We start from the raw sequence: 17,704 nt of genomic DNA, 5'->3' as shown, positions 1-17,704 counted from the left end.
TTTCATTAAAACACCGGAAAATCCAAAAATCCAAATTTTTGAACCTTGATGGAAAATTGCTACTTGATTGATAGGTTGTCTATAAAGACTAACTTGTACTGTTGTACAAGGAGTTACAATTCTTGACCCATACCAACCATGTAAGCATTCCATTCATTTAAATTCATTTTATTATCCATCTTTTACCAAAAAAAAAGGAATTATTATTCACCCCAACCCTATCAACACATCTAGTCCAACATATAATTTGGCCCAGATAACAGTAGGGTTTGGCAGCTTCTAACCCTAGTGGCAATAAGCTAGCAGAACATTATTATCTTAATTTCTTTCTGAATGGATGAAAGAATGCATTGCATCAAGCATTTCAATTATTGTGTGTTGTGAGACCAAAATGTGGCAACCCTTTTCTCATTTTTTTAGGGAACACAAATGGAGTCGCTTTGCAATTTTGGGTGAATTTTGATAATTTAAGCTTGCTTCTAGGAAAAACCATCAATTTGCCCTATGGAGTTCTTTTCCAGTTTCAAAGACAATGTAAACAGTTGCAGAAGCCAAGATAAATTACTATTTGCCCTATAGGTTCATTTGTTAATTGAACCAAACTCGAGCCCAATGAAATTCAATTCATGAAACTCGCAAGTTTAATTAAACTTTTATTATATAATATTTTAATTTTTAATTTTTTATAAAGTTTGGATCACTATTGAGCTTGAACCGAGCTGAACTTGAATATACGAGATTCAGAGCCAAGCTAAATTTAAGCTTATATTTATAGCTCGAATTAAGCTTGAACCTTTTTTTTTTTTGTTTTTTTCTTTTGCCAAACTGAATTCAAATAACTAAATAAATAGCTAAATATTTGGTTCAGCTCCACTAAAATCCACCCCTACTGCCGTGCAAAACCCAACTCATACTCAGCCAGTTGACACATCTCTCCATCTCTAGACTCTAAGTCAGATCTTAAAATAAAATGGAATTTGAAGTAAAGTATCTAACAAGGGGGACCAAACGTGAAAGTATGTGGTCCTATTTCTTGAATAGAGAACAGGACCACAACCTCCGAAACCCTAATTTTCTTGGGCCCCACCCCATTTCCTCCTCTCTCAGAGGACAGAGTCCACAGACAACTTTTTGTTTGATACCAGTTTGTCAAGAAAAAGCGTTTAACCCTATATATATACATTCAACTTGCCGTTGCGCCCTTTATTTTTCTTGGATCATGTGAACTGTTCATAGTTCCACGATATCTCTTCTCTGTCTTACTCACACACCAAGCATCTGTCTCCACCCTTTCTTTTTCCATCTCGGAGCTTCGAGAACACTTTCTCTGATTCTTTGTTTATGCCGCGACATTGATACAGATTTCAGAGCAAAAAGAAATTGCGGTCGCCTACTAGACGCTACCTTCCAGGGTTTTGAAGAAGTCGGTCATCATCATCAGCGCTTAGCGAAAACAAAACCTTGGAAATTCTTCCGGCCAAATTACTTTAGTGGATCAACAGGCCTTTTGCGTGCTTGCATCGACGCATGCATGGAGAGAGAGAGAGAGAGAGAGAGAGAGAGAGAGATGGTCAGCTTACCAGCTGACTGCATTTTTGACACAATGATTCAAACCCAACAGAGAACATATATAATGTATTATAGCCACAATGATGTTCAAACTCAAGTCTGCATATTACAACAGATAGATGTCGCCATCTTTATTACTTTTATCCAAATATCATCAAACAATTTATATATGTTGCTTCAATCCTACTGGTACGAGGTATGTGCTAGCTGCACGGTTTATTACTTATCTATTCTGTTCCCAGCTGCAGAATGAAGCAAGCAACCTGGATAAATTTGATGACAGTATATATAGAAGGATAACAATGTAGAAAATACATATCTGACAGTATATATCTTTGCTTCTTCAATCGGCCAGGATTTAAAGAATACTTACACCAATGCAGAGAATATATATATAACCTGAGCAAATACCCTTCCTTGAAAGCATTCTGCATGATCAGTATATATATAAAGCTTGCAGTAGTTATTCTTGGTTTGATACAGGAACTAAACACTTGAGCAGGTAATATTGTTATATATGCTAGCTAGCATTGGATGCTTCAAGGGCCACTGTTGTCCTTATTATTTGGTTGCTGGCTCCCATTATTGTTCTGAGAATGAAGAAACTTAGGGTTTATGCTCAATTGGAAGGGTCTAACGGGTGGACCTGTTGATGAGTAAGCGGATTGTGCAAGAGAATTTGGTAGTTGGTTTTGTGAACTAGGGCTCAACATCTGAAAGTGGTTGACTTGTCTGCTAGGACCGCACTCCATTGAAGCAGTGATTAATGGAGGAAGAAAAGATGGTGTTGATCCAGATGGGCACACCAATAGTTGAGACCCAGTTGGTAGTGACAATGAGGATGATGACAATGATATAAAATTGTAGCTAAGGGGATCTTCTGATGAGTGCCCTTGGCTCCCTATATGAGACAGAGATAAATTTGAAGGCTCCAAATGATAATAGGAATTGCATGGCATTGCATTGTTTAGGAACCCTGGTAAGGAGACATGATTATTATTGACTCTAGGAAAAGAGTTATGAGATGACAATTGTGCACTCTGACCTTCAAGACCTCCTTCTTGATTTTCTTGTCCATTTCTTTTCATCCAGTAGGGTTTCTCAGTGGGTACTGTTTCTCGTGCAACTTCCTTACATTTAGCCCTAGAAGGAGCACTTGGGTTCCAATATGTTGACCTGGGTGACAGCGTTTGATCTTCCCCATCAACATTGTTAGTGATCTTAAACCCTCCCTTAGCAAGCAATAATGAGTGAGCTCCACCATCCTTTAGATACTCCGAGTTTGCATCAACAAGGGAAGCAAGAGAGGATTGAGATGCACTTACTTCATGAGGAACCACCAAAGACTGAGGATATTGACAAAAGTTTGGTGGAATTTGGAGTGGAGGAAGTTCATCAATTTCATCTTTAGCAGCATTAAGCAACCAGTCGACTACCTTGCTGGGTTGATTAAGCCCAAGCCTGTCCTGAAGGTCATACAATTGAATAGCAGTAGGCACTGAAAGCCTAACACGCCTGTCTCTCAATCCTCTTATGGTACACACTTTGCTATGCCTGTCTTTTCCTCCAAAAGAACGCGAGACTCGAACAATCCGTGGATCCTTCAGTGCTGATGACCATGATCTTGAAGAGGATGAGGCCATGGTGACCTTGCCATAGTTGGTGTTGTCTTCCTGCTTTGCTTGAAAATCTTTCTCTCTTGAACTTGTGATCATTTTATTCCTCTCTTCATCATGAGCAACCACAACTGAATCAACAAGAAAATTCTTTAAGGCAATAGGTTAGTCTTCTTTCTTTCCATATTAATTATCATATGGGATTTGTTGCATGAATTTCATGATCCTACTTCTCAACACATGAAGAAAACAAAAACATCACCAAATCTATTCTTCTTGTGTGTTATTTTCCTAATATACAGATTTAAGTAACAATAGGACAATTTCCCTTTCAACAATTGAACTATATGTTGTATGTAGTGTCTTGGAAAAAAGAATTAATCCCAAAAAATAAACATTACTTTGCAATGCTTTCTTTATATAACTCATTATATAGCTTTACAAGCACTACACAGAAAGGGGTGAAGAGAAGAATAAATAAGCATGGGTAGTTCTAATTATTATTTTGAAATTTATGCTAACTACCATGTGATAGGAGTTGGACAATTCAGCAATAGTGACTAAAGATTGCAGGAACACTTAAGTTAGGATCTGTAATCATAGAAGGAAAAACTGAAAAACTATAATCTTGGATACCAAGTAGAGAAATGAGATATTCAGTAGAAGATGTAAAACTTGTTAACAAGATGTACATGCCTTCATTGTAAACAACAAAATCATACTCATGGCAGTGAATAGTCTGGTCTATTCTCTACTCATACGAAGAGCTAGGGTTATCAAAGGAACTTACAAGTGGAAGAAAGTTTGATGGCCTGCAGCAAATCGAGGTCTGATTCTCTAGGGTTTATACAAGAGAAGGATGATAATACCACAGCACTGTTGAATCTAGCTCCTCTGAATTTGCAACTGAATTGAAACAAATTTGTGCAGTGATTTCAAGCTAGAAACATTTTTTTCCCTAGAGAATACACTTGCTGCAGAAGTCAGCAAATTTAAGAAAGAGATGGACGAATTCCATGAAGCATGTTCCAAGATAAAGAAAAGGAAAAAGAAAAAGATATGGTGTATTTGCAACCATGTCGCATAAATTGACACCTGTCAAATAAATGGGCCAATTGTCCTTTATCTCCATTTCCTTTCTGTCAGTTTTATTAATTACTGAGATTCCATTGCCTTAATAAATAAGTTGAGCTTACCTTCCTTTCACCCACCTAATCTCTTTCCTGTATTTTGTATTTTATTTTTGCAAGGATTATATTACCATGTTAATACAAGAGTGTAATTGCTTGGGTAAACATCTCAAGAGTAGTACAAAGGCACTATAGATGGTAACTTCAACTTGGGACCATTTTACATATGATAAAAGTGATGCCTGTAGCCTTCTAGACAAGTACCAAAAGCATTTTAAATTAACTCTAGCAAGCATGGATTGAAGAAGTGATGGACGATTCCCATCCCATTAAACCCTAATATGGCATTCTCAACAGAAAATTTTTGCATTATATTGTCAAGAACTCTTAAATGATTTTAATTAGGGAAAATCTATGATATCGGAAAGACGTGGTACTGGGAGCGCTTTGACCAATCAAAGCACCTCGTGAATTTTGATGAATAGCACTTGATTGGTAACCTCTTTTGTGATAGTGGTTGATTGGCAGTAAGGGGGAAGTTGGTCAATGGGATTTTGATTCCCATTGACCAAGAATCCCATGTTCTTTTTTTAGATTTATGTGGGGACCAGGGAAAGTTTATTTTCCTAGGTATCCTAGGTGGGTAAATAACTTTCCCACCTAGGAGAAAATTGCCAACACTTGAATGGGACAAAAATGCCCCTTTTAATAATTGATTTTTATGGTTAAAATGGCCATTGCCTTATTTACATGGGAAATAAAAGAACATGGGTAAATGCACTTATACCTGGGTAAGTCTTTCCTGGGAAACACTTACCCGAGTAAGTACATTTACCTAGGTAAATAATTTACTGAAAAGCGAACGGGGCCTTAGAGTTAGGCCTATTTAATGGGTTTAAAGTGCTAATAATCAACTGAAAATGTTCAAGAAAAGGGAGGATCAAAGTGATTATAGTATCAAGCATGTTGATACTTTGAACCTTGATTTCAATTATTGGATGATGCTCCCATATGTATCAAGTAGTTGCTATTGCAAGCTAAGAAATACAACAAGAAACACCACAATAGTTTAGATAAAAAATGACAATGGAGAAAATTCACAATTAGATTTCAAGTTAGAAATGAACTGTATATAAAGAAATAAAGAAACAACAATAAAATCATTCATTCATATGGCTCTCCAAAGCTGTGGTCTATACTGCAGAACTTTACCGTCTTGATGTGGATGATAACTACCTAAACCACTAAGAGGCACCCTTGTAGGCGAAGGACCAACCTAATTTCTTTGTAGCATCCACCAAATAGAGTAAGGACCACACAACTTTCCATTGTTGTCTGTTGAACAATATGATTTCATGGAAAGTTGAAACCAACAGCTGGAACCAGAAAAATCTCTCATTCATTGGAAATATGGCAATCATTTTTCGTGGCCTCTATCCTCCATTGTAGATGCAATATGTAACATTCTTTCCAGTTCTTCTGGGGGATTGTCATCTGGTTTTTTTTTTTCTATCAAAGATCATAGAAAAACATCCTGCAGGTTTCTTACCCTAGAATGAATAAGTAGTGGATCCTGAATATTCTTATGCCTAGAACTAACCTCTGATCTTCCTCATATAGCAGGAGGTGATGTGAACCTCAGAACCCAGCTGGTAGACATCTTACTTCAACGAGTAAGTTTTGTCAATCACTTCAATTACCAATGAATGTGGCGCAGCCTTCACAGGCTTCATATATATGCTATATTCACTTGTGCCTGATCTTCATGCAAACAAAAATGTAAGCCCAAAACCTAAACTCACCATCTTACCTTGTGAAACCAGAAGTAACCAGCAGTACACATCCAATAAGAGTATTCAATTCATTGTTAACATTAGAACAGCCTATGTGAGCTTTCTTCAATAAAATACATTGGCCTGTCACAACCTGCTGAAAGAGATAGAATTACTTCATCAGTATAATCCATACCTCAACATTTACATCTCTTCTTATGCAAAGAAAGAACAAAAGAAGACATGACAACCCCTTCTATAGGGTCTCATTGCACCAAACCACTGTAATCTTAATCTATGTCTACAAGAACCAGAGAAAAACCAAAGGAAAAAGAGATTTGGTTTGTTGGAAATATGAAAAGCTGAGATCTCTTCTTCTGTGTGAACCAAGAAAAATAAGTTGGAAGTGTTCGGTGTTCACGACTATCATCAATGTCCTGGGGCTGCAGTTACACCAATCAAAAATGGATATACACTCGATTTTTCATGCATGGTATAACAGGAGATGCTAAGACCCAGAATCTGCCCCTTCTTAAAGTAGCAAAGCAAATACATCAAAAAGGGTTTCCAGGTTGCAGCTAGCAGCAACAGTAGTGCAGTACTGGTACACTGAATAAACAGTGGGCAGAGAAAAGGACTTAACAGATTGAGGATGAATAAGAGAACTTTTAATGCTACCTCTTTTCTGGGTTTTGAATTTCTTTGTCTGGATTTAGAATGAGCACACAGAATCGAGTGTTTTGTGTTCGTTTTGCATGAAAATTTTGTAACTACTCTTCTTCATTTCTCTCAAAGGAATTACAAAAAGGCCATTTTTCTTTGCAAACAAACAAACAGAAAACTAAGTCTGAATGAAAAAAAAAAAGAAAATGGTGTGAATCTCAAGAAATCTTAATGTTCTTCGTTTTAGGATACCAAATTAAAATTATTAATTGGTAAGGTCCCCGCTTTTCGGACAGCAGTTCTTGGCAGATAACCATTAATTGGCTAATCAGACTGAAAATTCCCCTCCACAAGTGGAACAACAAAGGACTGATCTTGAGGGAAAGACTCAAACTAAGCCAACAAGGCTCTCTTTAGTTTCTCTTTTCCCCAACTAGTTATCTAAGTCTAATAAGCTCCCAAAAAGAGAGTAGTGAAGTGGTCACAGTCATAGATATCTTCATCTTGCCCAAGTTTTGGTGCAACCACACCAAATAGTTTAGGAAATTAAAATGGAAACAAAATCACCAAGAATCCTTAAGATACGTGTCTCGATTTTAACCAAAAAATTCATTTTGTCTGTGTTGAAATTTTTAAGAGAAATCCCACTTCTCATTCCTCAGTACTTGTGAATCTCTCTCTCTCTTTCTCTTTCTGAAAAGAGGGAAGAACTGCAAGAAATTAGGATAGAAAGTAGAGGAAAGCAGGAAGGTAGAAGGAAAGCGTACGTAAGGGGGGGCCACTTTGTAAAGAAAAAGAAGGATGTCAAATAATGAAATAACATAGTAGCAAGAGCTAGCAGCAAGCAAAAGCATTATTTAATATCCTTCCTTTTTTCTGTGTTGCAGAAGGGACGTGCAGTTTCTCTTTCTCTGCGACCTTTGGATTTATTCACAGTTCACACTTGCACTGTTTCACAGCACGCATTTATCTTTGGTGCTGCTTTGATTACGTCTGTCATTCACTCCTCCCCCTTTTATCTCCTAGGGTTTGTACTGTCACTGTCACGGCCTACAGAAAAAATAAATTTTCCTCATCCCCCATGTGGGTACCATGGTGAAGTATCCCCTCCCAACCAATAATAGAGATTAATGAAGGGTTCTCTCTCTCTCTAAGATGATGGTGATACTGAATACTGACTATGATGTTAGTTAGGGTGATGATGATAGTATTTTGGAAGTGGCACTTTAGGGCCCGTTTGTTAGATGGCAATCTAGTCTTTAAGAAACAGAGGTGACAGTTGAAGTCTTGTTGATAAGACCTATTTGGCAATGCAGGACTCCACAGCATTGGCAGTTCGTGGATACAATTGCAAGCATGGGTCCAAAAAAAAATGGAGGCATGGGCAATGAACATGGCAACATCAATCTGCTGTCTTGGAACAATGCCCCAACTAGCTAGTTAAGGAGTTGCTCTCATCAATTGTCATAAACAGAAAAAAGTTGTAATACTGGGTCACTTTTATAATTAAAGGGTATTATTCAAAATGGAGAGAGAGAGAGAGTACGTGGAGTTGGACCAGTTAGACTTGGTCACTGTTTGGATTGGGTAGGAAATAAGAGAGAAACAGAAATTTGAGAAAAAATTTGTAACAGTTCTTAAGAATTTTCTCTTATTTTCTATCAAACCAAACATAGTCTTAATGACCTCGTGCTAGCAGATCAATCATGTGCAGTAGAGGGATGCATGTATGCACTATTAATATTGAGTTGTTGGTCCTGTCTTACTTAACCAACAACAATAATGATCTTAAGGAATAAGGGAGGCCCTCCAATTCCTTGCCCATACACAAAACTAGTATTGGCTATAAATGTTAAATAGAGATTGCTATGCAAACATGAACTAACCAAAAAGCTTTGAGGATAAAATCATAAAATGTATTCAACTACTAAAAATGCCATTGGTCCCAGATTTTTTTTTGGTTGAGGGGTAGACTGAATATGATCCTAACCTTTGGCATTTTTTAGCACAAAGTGGCCACTTTCAGATGTCAATCTGCATTCTCACACTTGCCTGCAGCCTGAAACCTTACCATTTACACCAAGTAATGGCCCTTAAAAATTATGAGAAAATGACTACATCCAAAATGTAATAATTAGATTTAATAAGTGAAATACAAGGATAGTTAATATCTAATATTATTTCAATGGTCCTTATCTCATAACATCCTTTTATGAGATATTATAATGCTGCATTTGGTTTTGCCAAGAATTTTCTTCAACTTTCTGTTTCTATCAATCCAAACATTCTTCATTTGCTAACCAATCAGCAGCTTCTTTGGCCTCCCTCTATACATGCATGAACGTGAGTGGTCTTAGCCTCTTATAAGCATGTGCAAGCATTCCTATCAAATTTTTTATTCCCCATAAAGATTGAGTCTTCCTTAGGCAATCAATAATCAGCTTTGAATATGCTTCAGTAACAATCATAGTGTTTGAGTATTCACATGCCGCTTCTATGACATCCCATACTTGTATTTTACATTCAAAATTCAATTTTCCTAGGGTACTCACATGGATCATTGTTTGTTCTCCTAAAATTTGGGCTAAGGCCCGATTTTGTGATCTTCCTTCCGCGTATCGAGTGCATCCATGACTAATAGGGGTGCTCATAGTTTGGTTAAATAAATCATGGGCATATTTTGGAACCGAACCGGTATTACCAGTTTTTGGAAAACCGATAACCGGAACCAAATCAAAGCCAGTCGGTTAACCGGTTTGGTTAACTGTCGGTTTTTCCGTTTTTTTATTTTTACAATATATATTATAAAAATATATATAAATATATAATAAAAATTATAAATATATAAACTATTATATTTTAAATAATAAATAATATATAATATACATAAATATATAAAATAAATAATATATGTGTATATCGGTTGGTTCAGTTAACCGCCGATTTTCTATATTAATTAACCGAAACTGAACCGGTACCTTCAGTTTTTTAAAAACACCAAACCAAAACTGAATTGATCGGTTCGATTAACCGATTTTTCGATTTGGTTTGGCAAGTTTTTCCAGTCGGTTTGGTTTTTGGTTTTTTTTCTCACCCCTAATGATTAAAACATTGATTTGTGATAGGGAAAAGGCAAATACCGAAGTTTCTATCCCCCTTGGGCTGCATTTTATTTGGTTGAATTTTTTTTGGGGTAAATTACATAAACCCCCCCGTACTATGGGGTCTGTAACAAAGATAAAGACCTCTTATACTTTTTTGCGACAAAGACCCTCTTAAACTTTGATCGTTAGACAAAGACCCCCTCGTTAACGTTCGTCAGTTAACTTGGAAAAAAATTCTCATTTGTATTGTTCATCGTCTTTCCTCCACTCCCCTCTCATTCATCTTTCTTGTTGGAGGGAGATTCAAAATTCCAATAATCTGTCTCTTCCTTGTTTTTGAATTTTTGTCTTTTCCTCTTCCCACTCTTGAGTGCATGGGAAGACTCCTTGTCCCACATTGTTTGGGAAAGGAGTAGAGGTGGAGTATATCTATAGTTCTGCTCTCTCTATGGGTAGGGACCCATAGGAGGAAAGCACTACAGATATCCCATGCATGTGAGGGGGGGTTGGGGTGCTTTTCACACGCGCGTGCTGAGCCAGGCTAGGTCGGGGCATGGGCGAGGGCACGGGTGCGTGTACGTGTACATGTACATGCACGCGATGCATTGAATCGATTTTGCTTTTAACTGAATTAAACTTTTGAATTTCGAATTTAATTTTTAAATGTTTTTCTTTTTCTTTTTCGTGTCTCTTCCTTTCTGTGTCTCTTCAAACAGATGCACTGTTCTGAAGAGGTCCTTGTCTGAAAGGACATCTCTGTGTCCTTTTGGGTCTGAGAACACTCTATAAAAGGAGTGTTAGTCGACCCAGTCTACATAACAATGACATGCCAACATTTTTCGACAATCTTCTCTTCTCTTCTCTTCTCTAATAATCTGAACATCAATTCTTTGTGGTTCGCGGATGTTTGGTAAGCGAGTGCACGTCTACCAATGGCCTGTGGGCTGTTTTATCTTGGCAATCAATTTGCAATCACCCGGCTGCATCGTAGGGGGCAAATGCGGTTTTAAGGAGAGTGACTAAGTGGCACGACTTAGCCCTCCTTCTCTCAGTTTCGCAGTTCTACAACACCACACTCCTGAAAGTTCTCGATTTGGAAAGCGATTACCGATAAGTTTCATCTGCCTTCTTTACTCGTTTTTCCAATAGTCTTTAAACCGCATTTATGGAACCTATCTCTGCTAACCCTTTCATGAGAAACCGAATACTGCCAACAGTTCCCGATTTCTTTAAGATTGAACCCTTCAATGGAACCAACTACAAGTGTTTGAGACAACGCCTGCTATTTGCCTTAGAGCAGTTAAGGGTAACATTTGCTTTGATTTAACCAAAGCCATTAAACATGGAGTAATCGGCCTGCTCTGTTGTTGCAGAACACTAGACTACGGTCGACCACCTTTGCACCAACCATATCCTCAACTGTCTGTCCAATGAACTGTACAATGTTTACTCTTCCTATAACTTTGCATATGAAATTTGGAATGCATTGGAGAATAAGTATGCTTTGGAAAATGTTGGAAATAAAAAATACGTAATTGTCAATTCTTGCATTTCACCATGAAAGAAGACATTGACGTGTTTGCCCAAATAGATGAGTTTTAGGTGCTTGTGGGGGAACTAGCAAAGGAAGGCATGATACTATCAGATGAATTCATTGCCGGTTCTCTCATAGAGAAATTGCCACATACATTGAATGATTTCAAGATTAATATGAAGCATAATAGAAAGGACGGTACTTTGGACCAAGTAGTGGTTCAAATCAAAATAGAAGAAAATAACAGAAAGAAGAGATGATGATCAGTTTTCCAAAACTAATATGGTTGAGGAAAAAAATACAAAATTCAAAAATAATCTGAATGTAAAAAATGATAAGAAATTCAAGAAGCAACAAAAGAAAGGAAATTGTTATGTATGTGGCAAACCTGGACATTACAAGAATGATTGTTGGTACTAAAAAAAAGGACTTTGGAAAACCAAAAGTCAATTTGACTAAGGATGTTATCGCAACTATGGTAATTGAGGCAAACTTAGTTGATAAGTCAAAGGAGTGGGTACTGGACACTGGTGCTACCAAGCACATATGTGGGGATCGTAGCTCCTTCTATGAGTATATAATTCAGTCTGAGGGAGAGCAAGTCTTCATGGAAAATTCACAAACTTCGAAGGTCAACGGAAAAGGAAAATTTCTCTTGAAATCGACTTTAGGAAAAATCTGATGTTAAATGATGTGCTGTATGTGCCAGAGATCCAACGAAACTTGGTATTGGGAGCACTCCTCAACAAAGTAGGACTGAACCTCACATTTTAAGCAGACAATGCTGTGTTAATTAAAAATAATGTTTTTATTGGAAAATAATACAATGCTGGTGGACTATTTGTACTAAATATTTTTGATATTGTTATGAATAAAAATGTTTATTCTCTTGCTTATATTGTTGAATCTTTTGATATTTGGCATGCTAGATTAGGACATCGTAGTGCCCTATTTAAAATTGTTATGTAAATTAGGAGTTTTGAATGTTCCTATTAATTTCACAAATGAAAAATGCCAAGTATGTGTAGAAGCAAAATTCACTAAGAAACCTCATAAAAGTGTATAAAGAGAAATTGAATTATTACAACTCATACACAGTGATCTAGGAGACCTTAAATATCATGAAGCTAGAGGAGGGAAAAGATACTATATAACATTTACACATGACTTCTCTAGATATGCAAAAGTAGTTCTACTTATATCAAAAGATGGGGCTGATCACGTTTTTATAAACTATAAAACTGAAGTAGAAAATCAGTTAGGAAAGAAAATAAAAAGACTTAGAACAAATAGAGGGACTGAATATGATGGAGAAACCATTAAAATATTCTTTGAAAAAAATGGAATCATACATGAAACTACAAACCCTTATCAACCTGAATCTAATGGATGCAGAAAGACTTAACAGAACACTAAAAAAATGATGAATGCAATTCTAATTAGTTCAGGTGCACCTCTAAACTTGTAAGGGGAAGCAATCCTAATGGCTTATCACTTATACAATGGAATACTATCCAAGAAGAAAGGACAAATACCTTTTGAACTTTGGCATAACAGAAAACCTAGTTTGAACTACGTAAAAGTTTGGGGCTGCCTAACAAATGTTGAAATACCTGAACCTAAAAGAAAAAAAATTAGGACCGAAAGCCTGTGACTGTGTATTCATTGGATATACACAAAAACAGTGCAGCTTATCGGTTCCTTGTAATTAAAACAATTGATAGTGTTGTAGAAAACAACACAATAATAGAGTCTTGAGATGCAGAGTTCTTTGAGAACATTTTTCCTTGGAGAAAAGAAATAATAAATAGGGAACATTCCCAAATCCAAAACAGAAACCAAGAACTTTTGAGTTCTCAAGGAATCAATACTTCACTTAATGAAGACAACACTGATTTTAGGAATCAAGAACCAGACTTAAGGAGAAGTAAAGATAAAAGAAATAAACAAACTTGGGTGACGGAATGCTCACATTTTTTGTGGACAATGACTCAGTAACTTATTAGGAAGCCGTAACTTCACCTAATGCAGTATTTTGGAAAGAAGCCATAAAAAGTGAAATAGACTCCCTAGTTACTAATCACACTTAAGAACTTGTAGATCTTCCACCTGGAACTAAGGCATTGGATTGTAAATGGATTTTTAAGAAAAAATTAAAACTAGATAGTATGATAGATAAATTCAAGGCCAAATTAATTGCAAAAGGGTTCAGACAAAAGAAAGATATAGACTTCCTTGACACCTACTCCCTAGTTGCAAGGTTAACTACAATTAGAGTTTTGTTTGCCATAGCATCCATTTATAAACTAGTAGTTCATCAAATGGATGTAAAAACAACTTTCTTAAATGGGAAATTAGAAGAAGAAATATATATTAAGCAACCTAAAGGTTTCATAATGCCAGGACAAGAAAACAAAGTATGTAAATTAATTAAGTCTCTGTATGGCTTGAAACAAACTCCCAAACAATGGCATGAAAAATTTGATAATGTGCTAGTAACTAATAGATATAATAGAAATGATTCTGATAGATGCACCTATAGAAAATTTGAAAATGATAAAGGAGTCACGATCTATTTATATGTTGATGATATGCTAATAATGGGAACAAGTCTAAAGGTAGTTAAAGAAACAAAACAATTTCTAATGTCCAAATTTGATACCCAGGATTTGGGTAAGGTTAATGTAATTGAGGATTAAAATCCATCAACAACAAGGAAACTTCATTCTCTCCCAATCTCACTATGTAGAGAGTATTCTTAGAAAATTTGGACACTATGACTTTAAACCGTTTAAAACACCTCTTACTGTAGTATTCATTTAAGGAAACATGTAGGAAAACCTGTTTCATAAAAGGAACATGCAAGCATAATTGGATCTGTGTCTTACTTAATGAACTTCACAAGACCAGACATAGTTATAGCTGTGGGAAAATTAAGTTGGCTTACTCATAATCCCGAAAATGAACATTGATAAGTTCTAGTAAGATTATTAAAATATTTAAAAGGAACTATAAATTTTGGTATACACTACTCAGGTTTTCCTCCTGTTTTAGAAGGCTTTACTAATGCGAATTGGATTTCAGATTCAAATGATAGTATTTCCACCAGTGGATATGTGTTTACCTTAGGTGGAGGAGTAGTATCGTAGAAATCGGTAAAGCAGTCATGTAATACAAGTTCAACAATGGATGCCAAATTTATTGCGCTAGAATTAGTGAGGTCCGAAGCAGAGTGGCTAAGGAACTTACTAACAGATATACCACTTTGGCCATGACCAGTTCCGTCTATATCTCTCCATTGTGATAGCCAAGCAGCATTAGCCAGAGCCAAGAACCAGACTTACAATGGTAAAAGAAGGCACATCCGCTTAAGACATAACCTGTTAAGACAATACCTCGGCGAAGGTATGACCGCTCTGGATTTTGTAAGGTCTGAAAAGAACCTTGCAGATTCATTAACCAAACCACAAACTTCTAAGGTGGTTTATGAGGCATCGGTATGAATGGGGTTGAAGCTCGTTACATAAGTCATTAGTGATGGACACCCAACCTATGTGAAAAGAGATCCATGGAATTATGTTGAATGGGTAAAAGCGAGTCACTAAATGACTTGGGAAGCATTATCATTTGTGTCCCATTTTAAATGTCGAGGTAAGATAGTGTTCACTGCAATTTGAGGAGATTGAGCATGAGGCTCTTAATCAGTTAAGAGTAGTGTGTGCAGTGCACACTAATAACTGACCTAAGTGAGTGTGAAGTATGCTGCTTCTAAGAGAGATCTAGGGCTGACTCTAAAACACTCATGATTCCAAGAGGGGAACAAGGCCGGAATGTTCCAAAACAAAAGAACCACTAAAAAACTAGTGAGCTGAATTGGTTGGCAAGTTAGCTAGTTATGACAAAGAGGAAAGGTTGAAGGAGTCTAACTCCACCCGTACTCTGTAACATAGCATGCCATACCTAAGTGTTTATTGAAGTCCAAAAGGCATCACCATGAATACTTTTCTCACTGCAATGCTCAAATTATTCGATCTTCTTGTAATTTTGAATCTTGTGGGGATTGTTGGAGGAAGATTCAAAATTTCAAGAATCTCTCTCCTCCCTCTCTTGTTTTTGAGTTTTGCCTTTTCCTCTTCCCACTCTTGAGTGCATGGGAAGACTCCTTGTCCCATATTGCTTGGAAAAGGAGTAAAGATAGAGCATATCTATAGTTTTTAGGGTTGTTCATAAGAATGCCCAACCCGACCAACCCAGACCGACCCAACCCGAGTCGGTCGGGTTTTCATCCGTACTGGTCGGTTTCGGGTTGGGCACATACATAAACTGAAATCTCGGGTCGATTTCGATTTTCTTGCGTGAAAATCGAAACCAACCCGACCCGAACCGAACTAGTATTCTACTAGTTTGGTAGTTCCTACTTCCTAGTTTGAGTAGTTTCCTAATTCTTACTAGTCTTCTACTTTTAGACTTCTACTAGAACTAGAACTCTAGAAGGCCCATTAGGCAATTACAATTAGAATTCAATTAGGTGTCCTTTTTTAGTTTTTTACCTATATTAGAATTTAGAAGGTTTCTAAATTTTTATTTTATTGATTTACCTAGTTTTTTACTCTAGAAGGCCCATTATTGACACTTGTTTTTACATGAAGAATTTATTGATTTTATTCTTTACCTGAATTAAATTTAGATTTATCTTGGACTCTTGAATATCAAATTATCAACTAATTCAGATTTTATTTGGCTTTGTACAAGAGCAAAACCGAAACCGACCCAAACCGACCCAACCCGACTCAAACCGACCAAGTCGGTTTGGTCTGTCAGTGGGTCGGTTTCGGTTCCCACCTTAGTTAACCCGACCAGGTCGGGTCGGTTGGGAAAATCCCAAGAAACCGACCCAACCCGACCCGTGAACACCCCTAATAGTTTTGCTCTCTCTATGGGTAGGGACCCATAGGAGGAAAACATTATAGATATCCCATGCATGTGAGGGGGGTTGGGGGTGCTTTTCACACACGTGCGTGCCGAGCTGACCCGATTCGGGGCGTGGGTGAGGGCGCGGGTGCGTGTACGTGTACGTGCGCGCAATGCACTGAATCGGTTTTGCTTTTAACCGGATTAAACTTTTGAATTTCAAATTTAACTTTTTAAACGTTTTTCTTTTTCTTTTTCGTGTCTCTTCCTTTCCATATCTCTTTGAACTGGTGCACTGTTTTGAAGAGGTCCCTGTCTAAAAGGACACAGGTCCTTTTAGGTCTAAGAACACTTTATAAAAGGAGTGTTGGTCGACCCAGTCTACATAACAACAATACGCCAACATTTTTCGACAATCTTCTCTTCTCTTTTTCTCTGATAATCTAAACATCAATTCTTTGTAGTTTGCAGAGGTCTGGTAAGCAAGTGCACGTCTACCAGTGGCCTGTGGGTTATTTTATCTTGGCAACCGATTTGCAATCACCCGGTTGCACCGTAGGGGGCAAATGTAATTTTAAGGAGAGTGACCAAGTGGCACGACTCAACCCACCTTCTCTCATTTTGTTGTTCTGCAACACCACACTCCTGCAAGTTCTCGATTTAGAAAGCAATTACCGATAAGTTCCATTTGCCTTCTTTACTAATTTTTCTAACATTTCTTCTTTGTGCTTCATGTACTCCGATACCATCCAAATCCCCAATGACGATGCCTGCTATTGTTCCTGGCCTGAGACCGCTCAACCTTTGTGATTGAGTTCCATTCAGTTCATTGCCTTCATAGTCCTCTATGGGATGACCCATTTGCTGAACGGGTGGATTTATGCTCCACATACATTGCAGCTGATGCTGGTGCTCACCATATTCAAATTTCTTACTGCCTTGGTCTCTTGTGCAATTGCTATCAGTCTGATCACTCTCATTCCTTTGCTTCTTAAAGTAAAGGTGAGAGAGCTCTTCTTGAAGAAGAAGAAGAAGGCCTGGGAGCTTAACAGACAAGTAGGGAAGATGAAGAAATTGAAGGAAGCCGATTTGCATGTTCGAGAGCTAACCCAAGAGATTTCAGAAACCAATGGATAGGCATACCATCTTGTACACCACTCTGCTCAAGTTGTCCAATACCTTGGACTTGCAGAACTGTGTTGTTTGGATGCCCAACGAGATTAAAATAGAGATGAACTTGACCCATTGGAATATCTCCTGTGAGATGACATTCCCCAAGATTTGCTTCCCAAATTCCGATGGGATCCTTCCGACGAGCCTATTGTACGAGAGGTTCAAGTAACGGTCGCTAACTCCACCAAAATCTGGCGGCAACGACCTGTTAATCAGATTTGAAGACATGGGG

The 17,704-nt window shown here is 37.4% G+C and overlaps 1 protein-coding gene across 2 annotated transcripts; it reads right to left on the bottom strand.

Moving 5' to 3' along the window:
- Positions 1-1,607: 1,607 nt before the first annotated feature.
- Positions 1,608-4,195, bottom strand: LOC104597931 (uncharacterized). 2 transcript variants are annotated; one of them, XM_010259729.3, is made up of 2 exons: positions 3,976-4,195; positions 1,608-3,316 (listed from the first exon to the last, which is right to left on the bottom strand). In XM_010259729.3, the coding sequence occupies exon 2, from the start codon at positions 3,282-3,284 to the stop codon at positions 2,109-2,111; it is 1,176 nt and encodes a 391-aa protein (XP_010258031.1). In that variant the 5' UTR covers positions 3,285-3,316; positions 3,976-4,195; the 3' UTR covers positions 1,608-2,108. The 2 variants fall into 2 exon arrangements, with proteins under 2 accessions (XP_010258031.1, XP_010258030.1); XM_010259728.3 differs by having other exon boundaries at positions 1,608-3,335; positions 3,976-4,192.
- Positions 4,196-17,704: the final 13,509 nt, after the last annotated feature.

Source organism: Nelumbo nucifera, chromosome 4 (assembly GCF_055504915.1).
Source record: "Nelumbo nucifera cultivar China Antique chromosome 4, China Antique-T2T, whole genome shotgun sequence".
NCBI lineage: Eukaryota > Viridiplantae > Streptophyta > Magnoliopsida > Proteales > Nelumbonaceae > Nelumbo > Nelumbo nucifera.
Note: the sequence above shows the minus strand (reverse complement) of the source record. Positions and strands in the feature narration are given on the sequence as shown.

Excerpts from the sequence above, each read along its gene's own strand:
- LOC104597931 (XM_010259729.3), bottom strand. The coding sequence starts at position 3,284 with ATGATCACAAGTTCAAGAGAGAAAGATTTTCAAGCAAAGCAGGAAGAC.